The 26,212-nt window shown below is 41.9% G+C and overlaps 1 protein-coding gene across 3 annotated transcripts in view; it reads right to left on the bottom strand.

Annotated features, from left to right (window-relative positions):
* STXBP5L (syntaxin binding protein 5L) overlaps nucleotides 1-26,212 on the bottom strand; it is a 392,773-nt gene that overhangs the window by 118,918 nt on the left and 247,643 nt on the right. For all 3 annotated transcript variants that reach the window (XM_065413820.1, XM_065413813.1, XM_065413804.1), the window contains exons 7-10: nucleotides 17,104-17,187; nucleotides 8,701-8,824; nucleotides 8,074-8,152; nucleotides 771-925 (exon numbers count right to left, since the gene is read on the bottom strand). In XM_065413820.1, the coding sequence (XP_065269892.1) occupies nucleotides 771-925; nucleotides 8,074-8,152; nucleotides 8,701-8,824; nucleotides 17,104-17,187 (442 nt within the window). The remainder of the gene's footprint in view (nucleotides 1-770; nucleotides 926-8,073; nucleotides 8,153-8,700; nucleotides 8,825-17,103; nucleotides 17,188-26,212) is intronic.

Consider the following 26,212-nt stretch of genomic DNA (forward strand, 5'->3'; position numbering starts at 1 on the left):
AATTATTGAAGCTTCCATTCACTAGACATTGGAAATAAATATTTGCTTTATGCTAATTCAAATTATTCAACAGGTTTTTTTTATTAATTTACATGTTAAGTGTTTCTTCTACATTTCTGCTCACCCTCTTTTATGCTGAAGATACCAGACTTAATTTCTTTTAGGTTTTTAGCTTTCCCTACCCCTCACCCTTCTTAGTCTTTTCTGTTAATTTAGTCCTCAATTTAGCAATCCATCCCTGTTCAGCAGAGCAAAACACTTCAGCACATTCTTAATCAAGCTTGTGCTTAAGTGCTTTGCTCAAAAGGGATGGATTTAAGCACAAGCTTAAACACTTTGCTGATTTAAGGACTTAACGTTCATGAAAAGCACCAGAATTACAGCCATGAGACTTAAGCTCTCCATTTATTTCTGAGCAGTGGCAACGTAAGCTTCCTTACATTGACTGATCAGTGTGCTCCAACTGTGACTTGGAGCTCCCCTCCCCCCACCCCCACCTCCCACACCATGGTAAGAGGGGAATTCAGTCTCTGTAGCTCATTCATTATTGATCTTTCTGCTGAGACTGCAAACAAAGGGTCCAGTTGCTGTCAATTGTGGTGTTGGTTTTTGTAACGTGGAGAACTGTCCATTGGGAACTGAGATCCCCAACTCGCTTATCATGCTGTATGGACACTAAATTCTGTGATAAGACCACTTCATATAATTTTCTAACAAATCACATTTCTCTTCTTTGACAAAATTGTACTATTGTTGCTTCATACACTCACCATTTGGATATGGTGTTTCACAAAGAGTTAAAAAGTCAACTATAGGGTGATCCATTTCAAGCACCGTAATAGCTTTTCCATGCATGATGGTTAGACTTGGTCTTCGACAAGCTTTGTCATAGGACAGTCCACCAGAAAAGATTATAAATGGTTCACTGTGTCAAAAAACAAAAAGCAATAATAGATTATATAATCTCACATTTGTGTCATGCCTTTCATCCCGAAGTGTTTACAAAGAGAAAAAATGAAATTGTGATGGTGGATTTGTATCACTAATACAGAAACAGATTTTGAAGGGTTTATTTTTGTGTGTGGAAATATTTTGAGAGACCCATAGCACTGAGAAAAGCAGGTTTATACATATACATATATTTTACATTAATTAAAAATAGGCCTTAAAATATCACATTTTGAATCTCATCATTTTCAGGTCCCTCTAAAAACTACCCTTTAAAAAGTTATACATAATGAGATTTAGCTGTGTAAAAATACATAATTATTTTATCAATTAAAAGAAAAACCTTATCAGTATTTTTCAGTATAACTGAACATTTATGAACAATGGGTAACAATGGATAGCTTGTTATATGTCATCTACTTCCATATTTGAAGCTGCATTTGGAAGTCTTTATGTGGGCTCTTGAGCTGTCTGAACACTTTCATGAAGATCCTGTCCTTCATCAGAGTAGCCATTGCTTTGTTGAACATCCTCTTCTATACAGGGCTGGCCCACAACATTTTGGCACCTGAGGAGGGGAGCTCAAATGACGCCCCCACGTCCCCTCGCTTGAGCCAAAACTTTGAAAGGTCTCAATTCTGCCTTCTTCCTGTTCTACTCCTCTCCTGGTACTGCTCTGCTACCTACCCCACTAAAGGAGAACTAACAACTTAAAATGCCATGTTCAAAAATTTTAAGTAACACTTAACTTTCAAATGCCTGAACAGCAAATGTAACTTTTCTTGTCTGCATAGTAAACACTGGCATTTTTATCTGTTTGAATAATCAAATTGGTGCTTTCCGTGCCTTCTTAGTTGCAAAGAACTGCTTCCTGAAGGTCCACATTCTGGGCCAGCTCATGCTCTATTGAGATGGTTGCAAGGCCGACCAGCCTCTCCTGTGTCATTGTGGAGCATAGATGTGTTTTTATTAACTTTAGCTTGGAGAAGCTGTGTTCTCCACTGGCAACTGTTACAGGAAGTGTTAGAAGTATGTGCAGAGCAACAAAAGCATTTGGAAAGAGGGTGGTCATTTTATTTGTGCACATATATTCCAGAACAGCCTTTGGAGTTGATCTTGCTGAAATGTATCTTGAAAGGGCTTTCAGTTCATCACCTAAATCACTCGCATCAATATCGTGCATGTCATCATGTGTCAACACTGTCTCTAGTGCCCTGCATTGCTGGTGTAGGTCTTCTTCAGGTATAGTGAGGAGTTTTGGAATATCATACAACATCCCAAATATACTGCTGTGTTCCTTGAGCTGCATGAAATGTTCTTCAACTGACTGTATTGCACAATCTAGCACCAGGTTAAAGAATTCAACTTTGAGTTGTTGTTTGGAGTCTCTTATGGGATTATCCCGTGCCTCGTAATCAAAATGTCTTCTTCTTCGGTGACTCTTGTATTCTTGAATGGGTGGGAAAATAGCTTCAGTGTGAAGTTCCTCTGCCAACTTCTGTGGACTCTTCAGAATGTTTTTAAATCCCTCATCTGACCGGTAAGACTGTAGGTATGACTTTGCTTTGTCCAGTTATTCCATTGCTCCAGATATATCAAGGTCAACACCTTGGAGTCTCTTGCTTACAACATTTATTTCAAACAGTATGTCATGCCACAACACTAAGCCACACAGAAATTTGAAGTTATGTATGTTTCTGGTGATTCCATTTCCCTCTGCCACTGTTCTCCCACAAACAGTTCCTGTCATAGCATTATCCTCCATAATGGCAACTATGGCATCATCTATCTTCCCAATTTGGTGTTTGATAGGCTTTATCGCCTCCACTCGACTTTCCTATCATGTGGCACTCAGTGGTTTCAGTGTCAGAGAGGATATTCCCAGATGTTGCTTCAAAATTTGCCATCGATGAGTTGATGCAGAGAAAAATAGATAGATACTTTGAATTACATTAAAAAATTCAGCAGGCTTACTAGAAGCTGATGCTGCATCACTGACCACCAAGTTCAATGAATGAGAACTGTATGGGACAAAAAAAGCTCGAGGGTTTAAGTTTTGGATCCGTGTCTGCACTCCTCTGTTCTTTCCTCTCATGTTAGCACCATTATCGTAGCCCTGACCTCTCATGTCAGCTATCACAATTCCCGTATCTTCCAGCTTTTTAAGAAGCACATTTGTCATATCAGCTCCTGTAGTATCATCAATGTCAATAAATTCTAGAAAATGCTCTCTGACAGTCACCAGTGCAGGGACATTTTCACTAGGTTCTGTTGTTGTTACAAAACGCACCATTAAAGTCATTTGTTCCGTATGGCTGATGTCAGGTGTGCAGTCCAGAATAACAGAGTAATATCTTGCTGACTTCAGATCTGCCACAATCTTCTGTTTGACTTTTGTTGCCAGTAACTGTATGATCTCATTTTGAATTGTTTTTCCAAGGTAGTGGTGTGTGTACATTTCTTGGGTGGTGACTCTTCTTAGATGCTCCTGAGTACAGCATCAAACTCAGGCATCAGCTCCATCATTTTAAGGAAGTTTCCATTGTTTGGCACATACAGCTGATCTGAAATGCCACGCAATGCTAGGTTTTGGGTAGCAAGCATTCTCACAATGGCAATGAGCCTTTTCAGAACATTTTGCCAGTAAAGAAACTCTGATGCAATCTTCTCTTGATGCTGATCATCTATGGTGGCCTTTAACCTTAGTCTCATCTCAAGCTCTTTCCACCTATGGAATGCTCTCTGGTGATTTCCTGCCTTCTCATGGCATGCCAGATTTCTAGCCAGATTTTTCCAGTCCTTTGTTCCTGTAGAACCCAATGTGGCTGGAACATTGGACTGGAAGAGTTTGCAACAAAAACAGTATGCAGCATTCTGGGGTTTTGAGTACATAAGCCATGGCTTCTCCACTTTGTCACCGTTGGGGATTTCATGCCAGTAATATGTTGGATGGAAACTTCTATTTTCATTGTCTTTGGGGAATGAAGTTTTTCACTTGCTGTTGCCCATGCAGTACAATGAAGTCCCTCAGGCTACTGCTCAAGTGGGTCCACAGTCCTGGATCATCTAGACTTAAGGAATTAAACTCAGCAGCAGCTGTTTCTTGCGCCTCCACCACACTCTTCTCTGATCTACACTTTTCTTCAGGAATGTGCCTGTTTACATCCATTTGAGATGGAGATATGGATGCTGCAGTTGCTGCCATGTCACCTGCACTCTGACTAACTGGAAGATCAGGCATCTCCCACCACTCACATCCTCACTGGGGCTGGAAAGCTCACCGTGAACATTTGTGTCTATGTATCTCAGGAGAGCTCCTTCCTGCTTAGATAGAAAAGCTTCCTTTGTTTGCTTTCTTTTTCTGAATGCTGCCCCAGAGGGGCGTTTGCTTCTTTCACTCATGACTGCTGTTCTGTGCCAGCTATAGTGGCTCTCAACACTCAACTGAAGGGGACAAATAAGCAGGCTGGTAGCAGGGCCTGAGTGAGGGAAGATATCAGCATCTTAAGGGCCTAACTGGCTCCTACTACTTCAGTTGACTGCCTGTTCTCCTCAAGTGGGTTCAGGGAAGCAGCAGGAAACAGGAAGCTCCCTGAGAAGCTGGTGTTAATCAGTCCAGGCTTCTGGGGGTGCTAGAGAGGTACATAAGAGGCTCCTCCTCCTCTCTCTCCCTGCAGCTCCTACTGCTTTCTGTTATTCCCTCTCACCTTTTCTCCTGCCTGCCTGTTATGTCTCTTGTGCCCTCCTTCCTCCAGCACAGCACTCCAGCATCTCTGTGCATCTAGAGCAGAGAGAATACATATGCACCAGCAGCAGACAAAATTTTCTACACTCTGGGTCCTAGTGGTGCCCCCCCCCCCCCCCCCCCGCCCCAGTCTGGCACCTGAGGCAGCCGCCTCAGTTCGCCTCATGGTAAGGCCTGCCCTGCTTCTATAACACAAGGATTTTTGTGGAAGTAACAAACTAATCTAGGTGGACACTTTGACAGATATCAGGTTTTTCATGAAAGGAGCCATTGCTGTGTCAGAGATATTATCTAAATCTATAAACTGGGGAATTAATACATAAAAACACTACAGTGTGTGTAAGTTAAGATTGATCTGTACAGACATAACTAATGCAAAATCTCAAAACCAAAAAAAGTTAAAAACATCCAGCAGTCCATACTCCTCCCATCCAGAGACAGACCCCTCAGCACTAGCACAACCACTTCAGACAACATACCACAACCTTAATTCTGCCCCAAAGTACAGGTGCCAGTCTTCCTGCACCCTCTTCCCCAAACTTGAGTGTATGTGATTTCATATAGCTGTATATAGACCTGGGGGAAAGTGAGTCTGTTCTGTTTGTGGGTGGTGGTGGGTTGTTCACACCTAAAACATCAAAGTAATTCAAACGTAACTGAAAAGCTCTCATGGAAAGAAAGGGAAAGAAATTTGAACTCTGGAAAGGTGCAATGCTGAAGGATTCCAGGTTCTTAGTCTCCCATTACTAAGATACTTTATACAGAATAAATACCACTTTTCTGCTCCTACTTGGTATTGACCTGCTTAGCCATCCAAGGATTGCATTTCTGTAATACAACAGATACCTTAAGGAGACAGGATACCAGACTAAATGGGCCACTGGTCTGTCCCAGTATAGTAAGGAGACAGAACAGTGGACTAAATAAACAATGGTCTGTTCAGGTCTGGCAGAGAGAAAGCATACTAGCCTTGATAAGCACCAGAGAAAGGCCTACATATAAATAGTAAATTGGACTTTCCTGGTGTGCTAATTCCTAATTTCTTATAAAGAAGAACAAATGCAGCTTTGTATGTTGTAAAAGACTCTAAATATCAAATACCTAGAAAACCTCCCAGCAAAATTTTTGAATAATTAAAATATTAAAAGATGCAATTGCTACTGTTAAACTATAGTCTTTACAAAGTTCAAAACCCTTTTAAAGATCTTTTCAATGCATCGACTAATATTTTTATGTCATATTGTACCTGTTTTGTAATATGTTACTTGTCATAACATTTCTGCCTCTACACAAATTAAACAGAACAATAAGCTAAGCAACTCAAACTCTAACTTATGTAACTGGAATCTTATATCTGTTAGTTTTGGATTCCAAAAAGATTTTGATAGATGAAAAATGTATTGCTGGGTTGCTAAAATAATTCAGAATATAAGGAATAAAGCCAAAGATTTTGAAATAATGTACATATGATGTGATGATGTTTGCCTGCTTCTTTGTAATATAATAAATTTAAATAAAATAATTCTTTGTACACTGCAGTCTTAAAGTACTATAAAGCAATAGAAAGATGTATTTTCTGATTCCCAAATGTAACTTTTTTCTGTGAAACTCATGAAAAGAAAAATCATTGACCTATCTAGCAAATGCCTGGTTGTCATACTGTGGTGGAGAGGTGTGTCCTCCTGTCTCTACCCAGTGCAGAACTGCTCATTGCCTGCTCAGTCCACACTTAGATTCCAGTCCTATGAATAGACCACATGGTGGTTCTGTGGGGGTAGAGGGGTAAGAGGTGCATCACAACAACAATGCTGTGGATGAGGCTGACTCCACCACATTCCATGCAGAAGACGTGAGATCTGTGCATGGAACTTGAGGCACAATCTGGCAGGCATTACAGAAATGCAAATAATTATATTATTATGTCCCACTAGTCCTACATGTGATATACTTAACAAGTGTATTTCAAAATTTGAAAAAAAACTTGGACCTTTACATAAATTCTCACAAAGACAAAAACTTACATTTAAAATCTATTAAAGTTGCCTAAGGAGAACAACCCCCAACCCACACAAACCCTGAAAAGTAGGAATTCTCCAGTTAAAATACAACAGAGAGTCCTGTGGCACCTTTAAGACTAACAGATGTATTGGAGCATAAGCTTTCGTGGGTGAATGCCCACTTTGTCGGATGCATGTCAGTTATAATATTCTTCTTTCCCCTTACCCCCACCAAACATCATATTCACCATTTTCACAGACAGATTTCTCCCCTCTATAAACAACTCCCTTACACTTCTATCATGTAGTAACACATCACACATATCCTAATTCCCATGATTACATTATAACACAAAACCTTAACTCCAACAACACATGTCTTTTAGACATTCACATACCAGAATATTGTGTTCTTCTCTGATGGGTAAGTCTAAGGTCAGAGTTAAAGTTCTGCATTATAATGCAATTGTAGGGAATGTTGGGAGTTATTGTATATGCTGGAGGTGTGGGTTTTTTTAAAGTGTTTTCTTCGTGGGGATTTCCTTTTTTAAAACTGTATGTAGGAATTTAGTGGAAAATATGACACATAGACCTTTTAAACCCCTTCTCAAGTCAGACACCAATTCAGGAATGTATTTAAGCATGCGATAACTTTAAGCATATGCTTGAGTCCCAATTATTTCAATGGGACTTAAGTATATGTTTAAACATGTGCTTAAGTGATTTTCTGATTTAGGGCCTAATATTGTAACGTACATTTGCACATAGACTATTAATTGGGAAGATGACAAAGGAATATAGTGAAGGTCAAGTCAATGTTTTGTTTTTGCTGTTGTATACTAAATAAAAGAAACATGTGAATATTATTTTCCTAAAAGAGCTGAAATACTGTATATAGTAGGAAGGATCAATCTCTGGAAGATTAAATGTGTATCAGAGATCTAAAAATGCATAGAAAAGCAGAGCAGTCCCATTTCATTTCATTTGCTATGTATTCTGTGATTCATTTGCTTTATTATTTTAATTTAAGAGCTGCATTTTAAAAAATAAATACATAATTTTAATCATTTTTAAACAGCATAAATTAGAAACAGCAGACCGTATCATTCTGAAGACACCTTTGGAAACTTGGTTTAAAAGACTTCCTCAGCAGTGCAGGAAATCTATAGCCAAGGTAAGGAGCCTGGACACAATCCAGTTTTCTTGGGTCCTTTCCAGTGATCTAACCATAAGACCATCATCCAGAACAAACAGCATCTGATCATGTAATTACAGTCTGTATCATTCATCTACATGTCAAGTATTCATAAGCAGCTCCATTTTACATACGTAGCCAAGCACATAGATTTGGCTTAATCGTTTCGTAAGGGGACAAAAACATACCTGCTTTTACATGTCTTGTACTCTACTTTAAGAATTGGTTTACAAGACTCAGGTTTTTTCCCATCTCTTTGAATTTTTCCTGTGGAAAGAAAGAAGGTATAAATCTTACTAAAACTTATAATTGCCACCACACTGGATAGTTCTATATATAGCACAATAATTGAACTTTAAAGTCATTGCAGATGGCAGAGTACTAATACCTATTTTCCACTGCAGTTTGGATATTAATTTGTCTAAAATAATTAGATTCCTTTTGCTCTTTTATTCAATATATTTTCTTTCTTCACAGCAAATCCTATTGTCTTTTAAATTTTTGTTTTAAACATATATGAGCTTAAATGTTGTTTCCCACAAGCAAAACAAATCAAACATGGTCAGAGGCAGAGGGTATTAAATAAAAATCAGATACTTTGGTGCTGAGACAGGCCTCTCATGTAAAAAGTAACATAGCTGCTAGTTGATTTTGAGAATATTCTGCAGATTAAAGAATATAGGAACCTATACAAGAAATGGCTACAAAGTAGGACACAGGACCAGATAAAACGAACTAATCATAGATATCTGCAAATAAAACCATCTCTTTCATTCCTTCCCTGCAATATGTTTTTTTTAAAGCATCTTTCTTACCATGTGGGATTGTTATCTGAAATGGTCTGCTAGGACTTTTCAAGTTCCACAGAGTCAAGCTGCCATCAGAGTGACTGCACATGAACTGCTTCCCCTCATGATGCCAGTCTACAGAATGAATAGCCTAAAGAAATGGTAGTGAGAACAAACAGGAACGTCATTACAGAATACATAGTTCACATTAACTAATACAGCTACATTTTAATGTGTGATTTGAGGTTATCCTTATCCAATGGCATCGCAGCAATTGGGTGCCTCTTATTTGTCTGCAATCCACCACCATCAGCACCCCTTTAAAGTACTTTCACTCAAATTGCTCATCAAAGCAGACAAAAGAAGCACCTTCAACTGTACATGCTAACTTAAATGTTTAATAACTTTTCTTAGTGTGTATCATTCTCCACATGCACAGCGAATTTTTTCTGAACAGAATTGTTCAGTTTTACTGAAAACACCAGATACACCTGCACGCTGAGAATGTGCTAGTGGGCACTTGCTACAAGGGCAGATTCTCAGGGGTACATAGGGTTGAGAGATACCTCGCCCACCTGCCCTTAGCCTGTGGAAGTCTTGTTTGTACCGCCTGTGGATCAGCTCCCTGAAATCATCAGCCTCTGGCAACACAAGCACGGTCCTCCAGGCTTCTGCAGGCCTCGCTCTCTCTGTACATGTTAGCGATAAGCACAAACCAATCCCTGGGTCCTCTGAGCATCCTCTTAGGCTCAGGTCAGGACAGGCGGAGTTAACGTGGCCATCACTTATTTGTACTGTGGTGTCTAGGAAGTGGACCTCCCGTGTAGACTGGTCCAGGCTGAGGTTGATGGTGGGGTGGAAGCTGTTGAAATCGTGGTGGAATTCTTCCAGAGTCTCCTTCCCATGGGTCCAGATGATGAAGATGTCGTCAGTGTAGCGTAGGTAGAGGAGGGGCGTGAGTGGACGAGAGCTGAGGAAGTGTTGTTCCAGGTCAGCCATAAAAATGTTGGCATATTGTGGGGCCATGCAGGTGCCCATGGCGGTGCCACTGGTCTGAAGGTATATATTGTCACCAAATTTGAAATAGTTGTGCGTGAGGATAAAGTCCTCAATTTGGTTTACCTTAATTACCTTCCAAAGTGAACTAAACTGCATTAAGGGCACTTTAATTCTGAATAAGTGCATCTACACAGGGATTTAATGCAGTTTAACTAATCCACTTCAAAATTCACATCTTAAATTAATTTGGAGTAATTTTCCTGTACATCCTTATATAGACAAGCCCTCAGTGTACATCTGCACTGCAATTAAACACGCGTGGCTGGTCCGTGACAGCTGATTCATGCTTGGAGGTTCAGTCTAAGGGGCTGTTTAATTACGGTGTAGATGTTCATGCTCAGTCTGGAATCCAAGCTCTGGAACCCTTCCCTCGCATGGGGTTCCATAGCCTAGGCTCCAGCCTGAGTCTAAATGTCTACACTACAATTAAATACCCCTTTAGCCTTGGCCCCATGAGCCTGAGTCAGCTGGCCTGGGCCAGCCCTGGCTGTTTACTTGCAGTGTAGCCATAATCCTTAATGTCCCTGTGTAGACAAGCCCTTGGACATGCGAGATTCTAGCGGTTGGAACACAAAACAAAACCCTCTGAAAATTGGGAAATAATTATTTCTGTATTTTTTGTACAAATACATTCCCATGCAAAACTTTAAAAATGATCTTTACATACACATTTTTAAAAGAAATAGATTAGAAGTCAAGAGAATCATTTATGATTTATGTAAAAAATTATTTGGAACTTTATGGACTAAACCAGGGGTAGGCAACCTATGGCACACGTGCCAAAGGCGGCACGTGAGCTGATTTTCAGTGGCACTCACCTGGCCACCGGTCTGGGGGGCTCTGCATTTTAATTTAATTTTAAATGAAGCTTCTTAAACATTTTAAAAACCTTATTTACTTTACATACAACAATAGTTTAGTTAGATATTATAGACTTATAGAAAGAGACCTTCTAAAAACGTTAAAATGTATTACTGGCACGCACAACCTTAAATTAGAGTGAATAAATGAAGACTCGGCACACCACTTCTGAAAGGTTGCTGATCCCTGGACTAAACTATGAATTTTTAGCGTCAAGGTAATAGATAGATAGATAGAAAGAACGCTTTCCTGCCCAAGCACAAGTAGCCAGATTAGGGCTGCTTCCTGTGGAAGAATACTAAGAAAGGGGGAGCGGCTCATTGTTCCTTTTTCCCTCCACACTCCTAATGCACTCACATGAGAGCAGTCATCATTTAAGTTTGTATATTTTGGTTTTCATTTCTAAGGTTTACATACTGGAATAATATAAAGATTTTCCTTGTCCTCTTTCTTTCCCATAAAATAGATAAACCTACATGGATTCTGTAAAGGGAAATCACACCACAGCGCTCTGATCTATTAGGGTTCAGGTGGCACATTGGCAAAATACCATATAAAGGAAAACCCGATGGCCTAATTTATTGGACATTTAACAAGTCTCTGACAAAGTTCTGCATAAGAGGCTCTAAAGGAAACTAAGTAGTTTGTTGACCTAAACCCCCCATACCCAACGTTTCTCAAACTGGAGTCTGCGGACCCCTGGGGTCCACAGGGGTACCCCAGGGTGTCCACTGGCCCCACTGATCAACTCTTCCCCCTCCCTCCCTCAACTCCTCCCTCTCCCTCCCAGTGCCTCCTGCAGAAGGAGCTGGAAGGGAGGGGGAGAAGTAGGAACGGGGTGCACTCGGGGGAGGGGGCGGAAAGAGGAGGGGCAAGGGTGGAGCGGGGACGAGAAGAGGTGGGGTGGGGATGGGGCTTTGGGAAAAGGGGAGGAATGGGGGCAGGGCATGAGGGGGGGGGGCTTGGGGATCCGCAAAAAATTGTAAATCAAAATGAGAGTCCTCGGGTTGCTAAAGTTTGAGAAGCGCTGCAACTAATTTTAGGGTGCAAGATTAAATTTTGTATCATGTGCTATGGCATATTACAATCTTTTAATATATTAAAATAGAAGCTATTAGAGCTGTCACGCAAGTACAGAGTCTGTATAAAAACTAAGGCAGGCTTGGCAATAAGCTGAGGCCTAGTGAGCCTGTTAGTAATTTTGATAGTTAGCTTAAGTAGCGAAGGAGTTAGCATGACTGCTTAACCTAAGGTTTATACAAATTAGCAATGTTTTGTAATATGTAGTCTGTAATAAATAAGTTCACCACAGAAGCATAAAATAATGTATTTTGGGAGGATGTTTTAGTATGTGTAACCATGAGGCTAACTGCATTAACATATCGAAAACATTGGGAAATGTATTAATGTGGTACTGACACAAATAGCTTATGACAGCAATCAGAACCCCAATTATATGTTCCCAGAACACCACATATGGAAAAGGGACCAAGACCTAAGTAAATTTGGTCTCAGAATGTATATTTATGAAAAACAGGGTATAAAAACTGATTCATGAATGTTCATGTCGGACACCAAGAGTGACTGAGTAGGCAGCAGACCGAAACGTCATTTCCTCTTGCAGTGTGCTTCACTGACTGTTTCTTCCACCTTTGTTTCTAATGGCCTGCATTAAGTTCTAAGCCCTGGTCTACACTACGAGTTTAGGTCGAATTTAGCAGCGTTAGATCGATTTAACCCTGCACCCGTCCACACGACGAAGCCATTTTTGTCGACTTAAAGGGCTCTTAAAAACGTTTTCTGTACTCCTCCCCGATGAGGGGATTAGCGCTGAAATCAACTCTGCTGGGTAGTGTGAACGCAATTCAACAGTATTGGCGTTCGGGAGCTATCCCACAGTGCTCCATTGTGACTGCTCTGGACAGCACACTCAACTCAGATGCACTGGCCAGGTAGACAGGAAAAGCCTAGCGAACTTTTCAATTTCATTTCCTGTTTGGCCAGCGTGGCGAGCTCATCAGCACAAGTGACCATGGAGTCCCAGAATCGCAAAAGAGCTCCAGCATGGACCAAACGGGAGGTACTGCATCTGATCGCTGTATGGGGAGACGAATCCGTGCTATCCAAACTCCGTTCCAAAAGACAAAATGCCGGAATATTTGAAAAAATCTCCAAGGGCATGAAGGACAGAGGTTATAACAGGGACCCGCAGTAGTGCCGCATGAAACTTAAGGAGCTCAGGCAAGCCTACCAAAGAACCAGAGAGGCAAACGGCTGCTCCAAGTCAGAGCCCCAGACATGCCTCTTCTATGATGAGCTGCATGCCATTCTAGGGGGTGCCCCTACAACTACCTCACTCCATGCTTCCCTCCTCCCCCACCCCTCCTGGGCTACCTTGGCAGTTATCCCCCCATTTGTGTGACGAATTAATAAAGAATGCATGAATTTGAAATAACAATGACTTTATTGCCTCTGCAAGCGGAGATCAAAGGGGGGAGGGGAGGGCAGTTGGCTTACAGGGAAGTAGAGTGAACCAAGGGGGCAGGTTTTCATCAAGGAGAAACAAAAAGAACTTTCACTCCGTAGCCTGGCCAGTCATGAAACTGGTTTTCAAAGCTTCTCAGATGCACAGCATGCCCTGCTGTGCTCTTCTAACCGCCCTGGTGTCTGGCTGCCAGTAGCGTAGCTAGCGGGGTTCAGGGGAAGCGGCCGCTTCCCCTGAGCCCACATTCCCCAAAAGTGGCGCTCTGGCCGGCCGGCAGAACGGGGCCACGGGTGGCCGGCTCCCGCCGGGACTCCGGCCCTGAGAGCATTGCCGGGGGTCTCGGTGCCCCGGACAGCGCTCTGGATGGGGAAGCGGGGCGGCCCTGCGCCGCTCCATCTTTCGGCGGCATTTCAGCGCATGCGCAGAGCCGCCGAAATGCCACCGAAGGACCGGCGCCTTTTTTCGCCGCTGCTCCTCCTCGGCTGCAACCCTGGCTATGCCACTGCTGGCTGCGCGTAATCAGTGGCCAGGCGATTTGCCTCAACCTCCCACCCCGCCATAAACGTCTCCCCCTTACTCTCACAGATATTGTGGAGCACACAGCAAGCAGTAATAACGATGGGAATATTGGTTTTGCTGAGGTCTAACCAAGTCAGTAAACTGCACCAGCGAGCTTTTAAACGTCCAAAGGCACATTCTACCACCATTATGCACTTGCTCAGCCTATAGTTGAACTGCTTCTTACTACTGTCCAAGCTTCATGAGCCATGGGAGCAAGGGGTAGGCTGGGGTAGGTGCGACCGCGCAGTGCTGCCGACTGGGAGAGCAGCCTGAGGCAGAAGCCTCCAGCTGGCATGATATTCCAGGCAAGACTGAAGCTCCATTAGATGAAACTTAAAGAAGAGAATGACCTCGAGTCATTCCCATTTTTGTCCAGGCGCCCCCGACCTACCTCATCAGCCAGGAGCACCCATGTCTGACCAGGCGCCCCAGACCAACCTAACCAAGGTTGGCCAGGAGCACCCACGGGACGACGACAAAGGTTAGTAGTCGTATTGCACCGTCTGCCGTCTGCAAGGCAAGGGGATGCTGCTGTGTAGCACTGCAGTACCGTGTCTGCCAGCAGCACGCAGGAGACATACGGTGACAGTGAGCTGAGTGGGCTCCATGCTTGCCGTGGTATGTCGTCTGCACAGGTAACCCAGGAAAAAAGGCGAGAAACAATTTTTTGCCGTTGCTTTCACGGAGGGAGGGGGGCCTGACGACATGTACCCAGAACCACCCATGACAATGTTTTTGCCCCATCAGGCATTGGGAACTCAACCCAGAATTCCAATGGGTAGCGGAGACTGCGGGAACTGTGGGATAGCTACCCACAGTGCAACGCTCCGAAAGTCGACGCTAGCATTGGTACTGTGGATGCACACCGCCGACTTAATGTGCTTAGTGGGGACACACACAATTGACTGTATCAAATCGATTTCTAAAAAATCGACTTCTATTAAATCGACCTAATTTCATAGTGTAGACATATCCTAAGTATGTCAACACTGTGGGATTGCTTTAACTATGCACGATACAGGGGATTATTTTGCTATACTTTTCTTACTCTCTTATTTTCCTGTTATTTCAGTTATATTTGTTGTTCTAACTGAATCTCAAAGTCTTGGGGTGTACTTCACCAATCTGAGTAAAGAAACTGTTATTTGTAATAAGTACATTTGCACCCCATTCACATATTTATCATTATGCTCTATGTTCAACAATTTAGTGATATGCAAAATTTAACTTCTTATTTTGTCAAACTTAATTCTTAAAATTAAGTAAAATTCATTTTGTCTCAATGCGTTGGCTTCATAATTAAAAAAATAAGTTTAAATATCTAATAATTGATGGATGACTAATTCAATAGAACAGGATGACATTTTCAGCTGTGGCACTTCATACAAGTTGAAAACATACGGTAAAGACGCGATAAGGGAAAGCCAAATGTGTATTGGAAAGATTAAATAGGTAGACAATAGAAAGAGAAAATGAGTGCACAGAAAGTAAGAAGCCAAGTATGTTGCTTGAATAATGAGATGATGACTGCATGAGGCAAGGGTGTGAAAATGAAATGACAACAAAAGGATGCAGTTTGGAAGGAAGTAAAGAAAAGATGAAAGTTAATGTGTGAACATTAGAAAGAAAAGAATAAGGAAGAAAAATAAGAATCAGAACCACCATACAACTGAATATGATAATGTGAGAATATGCCATATCAATCCAAATATGGACTGAAAAGAATTATGGCATAGAATTTTGGCTTAGAAAATAATTAAAAGCTAAAGAAGCCCAGAAGCAGAAACGTGGAAAATCCAAAAGGAGCAAGTGACGTCCATGAAAGGAGGAACCTATAGAGATGACATTCTCTTCTCAAGCATCTCGTACGGGTCACTGCCAGAAACCGGACTAGATGGACCACACGTCAATTTGATGACACAATTCCTATGTTCCTAAGCTTGGCTTTGTGGAGCTAAACTATGAAAGCCTTGACAGTAAAATGATCCAGCTATTTTCACCAATAGGAGTCTGGTTTTCTAACATACCTCATACCAGAAGGGCCTGTTCTTTTTCTGACAGTTTGGCAACACCTGGATGGCTTGTCATGCCAATAAAGTCTCACTGAATTTAGCTGAATTGATACAGAGTACTCATCTGGAAAAATGGAAATGTTGATTTGCACTCAATTCTTCTGCTCATCAGAAGGGAGTACAATTTCCTCGCCCATCTCTGCCTAATGACCCAGAAGACACTGAACTATTACCTATGTGCCAACAGGGAGATGGCTCACAAGCTGATCCAATACCACTGCCTTCAGGGAACAAGAATCTTAGATCTCGTGGGATTTCTGTCCATCTCACACTAAGGAATACAAGACCCAGGGATGAGAATCCTGCCCAGACAATTTTTAGAGTTGAGAACCCTCCCCCCAACTATTTAGGTATTCTTCATACATTAAAAAAAAAAAAGGGAGGGGGGTGAAAAAACAGTTCCTGCATGGATCTTCTCCCAGAAATCTCCTTTTATCTCTTTCTGTTACCCATGAGCTGTATTTGTATTTCTCTGAATTGGGTTACCCAGTCAGTTTGTTAAGATGAGGGCTGTGTTTTGCTGAATGCCATGTATATATGAAACATTCTATAAATAATCATTCGTAACTTTAAAAAGAATTCTGTGGAACACGAGAACTGAATCTTCATCTGATTTTCCAACTTAGTTACAAATTGCAAGAAATAGTGGTCTAGTAGATATGTAAGAATATATCATACTGAAACCAACTGCTACTCAGCCTCTGGGTCTTTGTGTAATATATAAAACCTATGTAATAAATTGCCTTTGATATTAACTAATGAAGTAGAAATATCCAGTAATGATAACAATAAAGTGTAATTCCTAAATACAGTTATAACTAGAGCTGAAACTTTTCTTAGGCAAAAATGTAGATGTGACAAAACCAAAAAATTCTCATCAGTTACACTAAATTGTTCATGTTTTTAAAAAAAAGCAAAAGAAATTCCAAAAAAGTCAAAATGAAATGTTTCAGTTTTTCAGTTTGAGATTCTTTTGTTTAGAAATTTCCTTCCATTGTATTTTTTAAATTTTTTGATCCAAAACTTTTTTTTTTTTTTTCCGGATTTTCCAGTGAACCCAACAAATCAGTCATTCACACAGTTCTTGTTGTAACACATGCATGCTCGGTGTGGTGTTCTGTCCCCCTCTAGTAGAAGGTAGGCCACACAGAGGTTGATGAGTCTGCTCCAGCATTGGCTAGGAGAGCGGGGTCTTTTAGCTCAAGCAGTAACAGCAAATGCATTCAGACTCGGAGTTCCCAGGTTTTGATAGCTGCTGCCAATGGGACATGGCTTTAAGGAGTACTATGGTATATTGCATTTCCAAAACTAACCTGGCCTTTCAGATATATCTTCGGCTTCTTAAAATACTACCAAATTGTCCTTTACTCTGAATGAGTGGGAAATACTTACCTCATCATAGTAAACTCTTAAATCTGCTCTTTTTGATCGCAAGTCCCAGAGTACCACCGTCCCATTTTCATAGCCTATTAATAGCTGGGGAGAAAAAGAAACATGATTATCTTCTCAACTCTAAAATACATTTAAAAAATATTTAAGCACTCTATGATTTTGTTATTTTTTTTCCCTAAAATTAAGTTTCTAGCCCTCTTTCACCTACAGATAGAGAATAATTTCAGTTTTGGTGGAAACAATTATTCCCCAGACAGAAAATTCTTTTAGTGAGAGAACAAACTTGAGCATGGACGGTAAGAAACAGTTAAAATTATGTTTATTAGAATAATTTGGCAGAGATGTGGTGCACAAAGCCACATTTCTGAACATGATGGTCACATTTTAATGGTCAATACACACCACAGTAGGAAAATCAGAGTGGCATGTTGGTTTGTGATGACCTTTGAGAGGTTCTCTGAGGACTCTGATCATCCTTGGGAAGTTCACCTGGATGTTGATGAGCTTGACAAAGCTTGCCTGGCCACTGGTTCAGGTACATTCAGTCCTACTTTTTGTTCAGCCAATTGCTCAGACAAACAAGTTTGTTTACATTTACAGGAGATAATGCTTCCCGCTTCTTATTTACAATGTCACCAGAAAGTGAGAACAGGCATTCGCATTGCACTTTTGTATACAGCATTGCAAGGTATTTAGGTGCTAAACGTTCATATGCCCCTTCATGCTTCATCCACCATTCCAGAGGACATGCATTTCTGGACATACGTCGAGACATATGAATCTTTAGCGCATCTGGTATGTAAATATCTTGCAATGCCGGTTAAAACAGTGCCATGAGAACGCCTGTTCTCATTTTCAGGTGACATTGTAAACAAGACGCGGGCAGCATTATCTCCTGCAAATGTAAACGAACTTGTTTGTCTGAGCAATTGTCTGAACAAGAAGTAGGACTGAATGGACTTGTAGGCTCTAAAGTTTTACACTGTTTTATTTTTGAATAGTTTTTTTTGTACATAATTCTACATTTGAAAGCTCAACTTTCATGATAAAGAGATTGCACTACAGTACTTGTATTAGGTGAATTGAAAAATACTATTTCTTTTGTTTTTTACAGTGCAAATATTTGATATAAAAATAAATATAAAGTGAGCACTGTACACTTTGTATTCTCTGTTGTAAATATATTGAAATCAATATATTTGAAAATGTACAAAACGTCCACAAGTATTTAAATAAATGGTGTTCTTTTATTGTTTAACAGTGCAATTAATCACGATTAATATTTTTAATCACTTGACAGTCCTATTTAGGACATAACCTATAAAGTGATGAGGGTACCTCTGCGCCACATATAATTCACTCTGTTATTCCATGTGGCAGCCAATAATCTAAGGTCACTATGTAAGATGGGAGCATGTCTACATAGAAATCCTCCTGTGTCCAGTTCAAGAAATTATAGCAATAACAAGAAAAGAGAAAAAGGTTAGTTTGATGGCATATGTATGAACGCAATTTTGAAACCAATGTTCTGTGATGCACTTCATCCATAAAGAAGAGAAGGTGGGAGAGGCTGGCATCTTTATACGGCAGAGTTACAGTACTTCGGGTACTCTGTGAACTTCCATACTTTGAAATGTTTGTATGTTTTGGAATGTTATCATTTGTCTTTTTTAATGTTTATTTATTTATGTTTTACAAGATTATATTCTTTTAAGTTACTTGTAAACATGATCCTGAATTTCCTAGTTTTCTAATAATTATCATAGATTTTAAGGCCAGAAACGATCATTATGATCATCTAGTCCAGGGGTTCCCTGGCGGGCCGCGAGACACTTTGTTTACCTGAGCGTCCGCAGGTACGGCCGCTCGCAGCTCCCAGTGGCCGCAGTTCGCCGTTCCCGGACAATGGGAGCTGCAGGAAGCGGCCGGCTGAACCTGCGGATGCTCAGACAAACAAAGTGTCGCCAGGCCCGCCAGGGGCTTACCCTGAACATGCCGTGAACCAAGTTTGGGAACCCCTGATCTAGTCTGAGCTCCAGCAAAACACAGGCCAAAGAACCTCACCCAGTAATTTCTGCATCAAGCCCAGTAATTTCTGCATCAAATTTCTGTTTGAATATAGCATATATTTTAGAAAGATATCCAGTCTCGATTTAAAGACTGCAATTGATGGAGAATCCACCATGTCCCTAGGTAAGTTGGTTCCCAGGGTTAATTATCCTCACTGTTAAAAATTTGCTTCTTATTTCTAGTTTGGATTGGCCTTGCTTCAATTTCCAACTACTAGATCTCATTATGCTTTTTTCTGTTCGATTAAATAGCTGCCTGCTATCAGAAATCTCTTTTCCATGCAGGCATTTGTAGATACCTCTTAACCTAAATGAAATAAATTGAGATTCCATAGTTGTTCACCAAAGTTTTCCAGACCTCAAATAATTTTTGTAGCTTTTTTCTAACCCTTCCCAATTTTTCAACATCTTTTTGCAAATGTGAGCACCAAAATGGGACAGTATTCTAGTGATAGCCTCACTACTGCTGTATATAGAGTTAATACCACCTCCCTACGCTTGCTTGATATTCCCCTGCTTATACATCCCCTGGAAGGACATATCGTGGGGAGGGTGTGTTTGTTGGGGAAGGGATGGAAGAAAGATAGTCCGGGGAGGAGAAGTTATATGCAGGAAGGAGAAGGAAGGGTATGGCAGAGTGAGGCTTTTCTACACCTGATTCTCTTTTGGTAGAAAGTCTTCTGACAGCAGCATCTTTAATTTACAGTAGGACTGGGTGGCTGAAAATTAGGGAGCTGCAATCAGCTTCATGTCAGCTCCTCTTCTCCACTGCCCTTAAGATATGTATGCATACAGTGGAGTACTGAGCCTTATATGTCTAAATATGTATACACCAGCAGGTTGTGAGGATGAACATTGACAGCCACTCAGAACACTCTTGCGAGTGCTGTTGGGCTAAGGGTATTACTCTGTACTAACCGAGATGGTCTCACCCATTGAACCTGAGACACTTCCTGTATTTTGAAGGCCCTGACCAGTCTTGAGACTTTAAAGCATGGATTATACTTCTCCCAAGATGAAGTTAGTTTCTGGCCCCAGCACTCGCACCAATTCTATAGCCTTCATTCCCAGAGGAAATTGGATCTCATCCTGGAGCAATCTATTGTGAGAAGGATTTCTAAGGGGGAAGGTGGGGTTGGTATGACCTCAACATTTTCAACTGAAAACCATGATGGATTTGGAAACCCCTTGAAGAAGGAGAGTAAAAAGAATAGTCTTTTGTGTCCTATTAAAAATAGGACTGCTGCTTTTTACAGAATGACTGACCCAACCTCAGTATTCTAGCTCTTAATCTGGTTACAGAATTTCAAAACTTATAAGGCCTGTGAATTACAATGTCTAAGGAACTAATCACTGAGTTCAACATATTATTAGAGGCTCTCATTGAATATCTTACAACCTCCTGACTTTCCCTCATGCACCATAATTCCACAATATACAAGTGATGAAGAGATTCTTCCTCACCCACCCCATTTTTCAATGTTGAACCACACTACTTCTTAATTGATTATAGGACTTTACCTGCTTAATTTGTAATGATAGAGTTGCCGAGGCACAAGTAATTTTTTTACATTCATAACTGATGCAGCAAGCCCAGAGGTGCCAGGGTTATGAACTCCCAAGCCTAGAGGTGCCGGGGCTCAGCCCTGGCACAGATTAAGCACAGGACTTTACCCTGTTTCTTTTCCTTGCATGAAGGAAGATTTTCAAAAGCCTTTTGAAAGTCTAAAATAAATTAATCAATCATCACATCATTTGGATAACTTTTTCAAATAATTCTATCTGGTTAGATAATTTATTCCTACAGAAACCATGCTAGTTCACCAATATCACATAATACTCATTTAGTGAAGGAGATCCTAAATTTTAATTATTTTCGCCACTATTTTTCCCAGTACCGAGGAATGGGTCATCCCGGTTTATAATTCCCAGAATAATATTATATTTCATTTTTTAAATGCTGGGTGTACAACTGACTATCTATCTTCCAGTCCTCTAGTACAGCATTTATTTAGGTTTTTCCATCACCTATTTTAGACTCTAGGCACTTCAGGTTATTAAAAATACAAAGTTCAATATAAAATTTAAAAAATACCATATACTTTGCTTAATTAATGGACTATCCCATGGTAACAGCATCAACTGGCCATCCATATCCCAACAACCCAACACCCAAACCAGAAATGCACACTTAGACCCCACTAGACCATCAATCCACTTTACCCCAAATGCATGTAAAATGGAGTAAACAACATATTTTTGTCAGTAGTTCATCTAATTCATTACTTCTTTCAGAATAGTCACATTAATATAATTTAAACCCATTTAAGCCTGGGTCTAAATTACACACCACTACAGGCCTTATTACTTTTTATTTAAATGATCTCAGTATAGTTTTTAACTAAACTTTGACTTTAAAGTGGGAGCTGGGCACCTAGCTGCCATCTGTGTCTTTTAAAAATCTCCCTGTAAAAATCCAATTTCTTTTGAAGTTGGTTATGTGTTTTGCCTATGAGAACAAATATAGTGTGTTCATTCTGGTTATGTTCACTCTCTCCTTTCTCCAAGCTCTCCAATCCCTTATAGGTTTCAGAGTAGCAGCCGTGACAGGTTTCAGAGTAGCCACCTTCCACACCATACCACATATGAAGTTGGTATGAAATAGCATAAAAGCAACTTTATTTAAGAAAAATACTGATTTTTTGTAAGTCAAATGGAGAAGACAAAGTCACAGTCTATTATTCTTTTTGAATTATTGCATAACTGTGGTAAAAAATGTCTACATTCTATAATACTCACTTATAGAATCACAGGGATTTATCGACACACTGCAAGTACCAACTCCTGCATGCACAGGTAGGGCTGAATTTCCTGCTAAATCCCCCAGAACACATGCAAGAACACAATAACATGCAAGACAACAACGTAATACCACCATAAAGATACAGCACCATCTATTGGTGGCGGTGTTGTCTACACTGCTCATTACAATTTCCCCCCCCCCTCTAACGGAATATGAATTTAAAACAGAAACTCCTATGATTCCAGGCAGTCTGCCATCCCCACAGGTTCCATGTTGATCTGCCCACTCAAGTCCTATATTAATGGAGACATCACTCATAATTTGATTTAGCTTATTAGTGAATGCAGGGTTCATGTCCTCAGGTTATATCTGTTGTGGACAGACTGTCTGTTGAAGACTGCAGTCTGCTGCGGTTCCGAGCGTACCCTGGCAATTCTGCCTTCACAACTGGTCTCCCATTACGAGACACAGAAACATGCTGAGGTACCTCCGAATCCTCCTGTACATTCCTCTGGGATGATTGTTGAACATCCTCAGTGTTTGCCCAACCGCTCCTTTCAACGAATCCGTGCACCAGTTCTCGATGCACTATAAAGGAGCGAGCTCTTGCTTTTTGTATCAGCAAAGATAAGTTGTTTAATTTTTAAATTGCCGTGTAAGGTCCCCTTCAAAAAGGACTATAGGATTTTTTCAAGGCTGCCTTTTCCTGTTGCATAGCTACACCTTCCCTCCTTCCTGGATGGCCACATAATTCTTCTTTTTCCTGGTATCTTAGGCCTGACATGCTCATTTCTGGCACATTTGTTCCTCCACCTTTTGAAATGCTGTCCTCAGGCCACCGATATAAGTCTTCGCTGTGTCTCTCACCCACAGGTGCCAGCTTCTTCTGGGCCCCGGGGGTGCTCAACCCCCCCACTCCACCCCAACCCGACACCTTCCTCCAAGCCCCTACCCCATCTCTTCCTGCCCCCACCCCACCCCAAAACCCCTGCCCCGCCTCTCCCGCCCCATCCTCTGAGTGTGCCGCACCCTTGCTCCTCCCCTCCAAGCCTTCTGCACGCTGTGAAACAGCTGATCGCAGCAGGCAGAGGTGCTGAGAGGGAGGGGGAGGAGTTGATCGGCGGGGCTGCCGGTGGGTGGGAGATACTGGAGGGGATGGGGGGAGCTGGCTGCCAGTGGGTGCTAAGCACCCACAAATTTTTTTCCGTGGGTGCTCCAGCCCTGGAGTCGGTGCCTATGCTTTCACCTGTGAAGGTGCAGGGGGCCTTATCAGTTCTTGATGCCAGAACATGAAGTCCCATGGAAGCATGGATTTGTGGAGTCCATAAACAATCTCATAAGGGAAGTAATAGATAGTTGAGTGCTGGCTGGTGTTTTATGCAAAGACAACAAAAGCTGTTGTATAAACTGGGTCTCGTTGGTCTTCACTAACTAATACTCTAAGCATAAAACCAATGGTGCAGTTTACTCTCTCTACTTCCCCATTAATCTTAGAGTGGGCTTCACTGGTCCTCACGTTAGTTACCTGGAGTTGCTAGCTGGCAAACCTTGTGTAATAACTGAGATTCAAATTCTTTCCCTGATCACTGCAGATGCAGCTTGGTTGGCCAAACTGCAACACTACATGTTTCATTGGTGCAGCCATGACATTATCAGTCCTTTTATCCTTCAGGGACTGCTCCACCACATATTTTGGGAAAGTGTCATAGACTGCCAGCAAATACTGATTTCCAGTTGGTGTTTCTGGTAATGGGCCTTTCAAGTCAATCTCTATGAACCCCCAGGGCTTACTAGGTTGGGCCATTCCCACTTCTCTCTTTGCAGGTGCTTTCCTTTCTTGACAGGTAAGAGAGAGGAAAGTATCTAGTCATTAACATCTGCAGCCATGCCCAGCCAACACATTTGTTGGATACTTGGCTCAGTGTCTTTTCATACCTCAGGTGACCTTGTGCTTCGTTATCATTGAAGACACTCCAATACTACTTGAAGACACTCCAAGCTTGCTGGCAAGACAACCCTGTTACCTTCTTTGTCCCTTGTATTCACACCTGACACACTACTGCAATAATTTGTGTACAAAATATGCCTTATGAGGTGATATTTGAAAACTAATAACACACTGGTCAATAGTATCATTGTAAAATATATGTAACAATGCTGTATGTGGAATTATGGATACTCGATCATATTATACTTTAAAGTTTGTGACCTAGGCTATGTCTACACTAGCACTTTTGTCGGTCAGTGAAAAAAACATCCCTCTGACTGTCATAAGTTTCACCAACAAAAGTGCTGGTGTGGACAGCGCTATGCTGGCGGGAGATTCTCTCCTGACAACATAGCTACCACAGCTCGTTGGAGGTGATTTAATTATGCTGACAGGAGAGCTCTCTCCCATCGCATAGAGTGGCTACATGGGAGACCTTACAGCGGTGCAGTTGCAGTGGTACAGCTGTGCCGCTGTAAGGTCTGTAGTGTAGACATAGCCTAAAAGGTGTTTAAATCAGGTATGTCAGGGAAGTTGATTAACAGGTTTTCTCCAGAAAAAGGAAAGCTGCCGGCACTTCAAACCACGTGTGGCCCAAATTAATTTTTGTCAGAGATTGCAGCAGGAAGAGATCATTTGCATAGTAGCTACCATCAGTGGAGAGGAACCAGCAGACAAACCAGAAGCCTTATCTTCCACACCTCATGGCTCCTTTTCTCAGCATGAACTAATGAACTTTACCTGGGAGTACCCATCAAAGAATACATTTCAAAGATTCACTGAACTATAATGAGAGAGGGAAGCAAATCCTACGTTAACCTTATTTTTAAGGAGACTAAGAAAACAAGCAGTTTGATCTCTGTGATGGGTCCTGGCCAATAAAAAGATGGAAAGACGACTGTGGCTGAGAGAAAAACTATCTTGAACAAAAACTGTATTTTACTAGATTACCGTATATACTTGATCATAAGCCGATTTGTTTATAAGCCGACCCCCCTAAGATGGATAATTAAAAAGGGAAAATGTTTATGACCCATTCATAAGCCAACCCTATAATTCAGGGGTCAGCAAACTTTGGCTCCCGGGCCACCAGGATAAGCCACTGGCGGGCCGAGATGTTTGTTTACCTTGAGCGTCCGCAGGCACGGAGCTAAACCTAAGTAAACAAAGTGTCCCGGCACGCCAGCTGCTAACCCTGACAGGCCGGGACAGTAACTGGTGGGGAAATTTTTTTTGGGGGGGGAGAAGCTGGGGGTCAGGGGAGTAACCCCGTGACCACCCCCCACATGACCCCACCCCTAGCCCGGGACCCCCACACTCTCCCCATCCCATCCCTTCCCACCTTATCTGGGGAGGGCCAGGGGAGGATGTCTCTGGCCTGGTTGGAGCTGCTCCAGCAGGCTGGGCGGCGCGGCCGCAGCATGTTCCAGCGGGCTGGGCCAGGCCGGGCGGCGCGGCCGCAGCCTGCTCTGGGGGGCAGGGCCGAGCGGCACGGCTACAGCCTGCCAGCCATGGAGCTGCAGCTGCTTCGGAGGCTGGGGGGAGAGCAGCGTGGCCAGAAGCGGAGAGACTCTGGCCCCGCCTCTTCCCTTCTGGCTCTGCTGGCTGTGCTGCCTTTCCTTGCTCCCTCTGTTGGGGGGAGGGGCTGTGTCTCCCTCTCTATACCCGTTCATAAGCCGACCCCCTTCTCTGGTGATTCCCTTTTTTACTAAAAAAATTCAGCTTATGAACAAGTATAAATGGTAAGTTTTAGATCTTTAGATGCCTGTTTTCACTTTTATCTACTTGTAAAGATCTCTATTTTAATGTCTTTTACCTGGTATAACTTAATCCATGCTCTTTTGTTAAAAAACTTGTTTTGCTTTCATTATAAATCATGAGTTCTAGATAAGTTCAGTACAGTGTGTGCTTCTATTAAGCTGACAGGTTAGACTGTTACACTGTCTCTGTAGAGGCAGCAAGCCTAATTCTTTTTCTGTGAGGGTCCAATGAGAGAGACAGGACCCTGCATGAAGATGGTTTTGGGGCAAATTCAAGGCTGGAAGGCTACTAATGTCAGCCTGTGAGGAGGATCCAAGTTGGACATAGCCATGGTGAGGCTTGTGGGCCACTGGCAGGTTGTTGGGGGTCAGAGCTCTGAACTAATGCTGCATAGCCACAAGATACCTAGGGTTACAAGGCAGATGTTGACTGAATCCTTTACTGGCCTGGGTGAACCACAAAACATCACCTTAGCATAGTTGGCAGGAT

This window comes from Emys orbicularis, chromosome 1 (genome assembly GCF_028017835.1).
Source record: "Emys orbicularis isolate rEmyOrb1 chromosome 1, rEmyOrb1.hap1, whole genome shotgun sequence".
Lineage (NCBI taxonomy): Eukaryota > Metazoa > Chordata > Testudines > Emydidae > Emys > Emys orbicularis.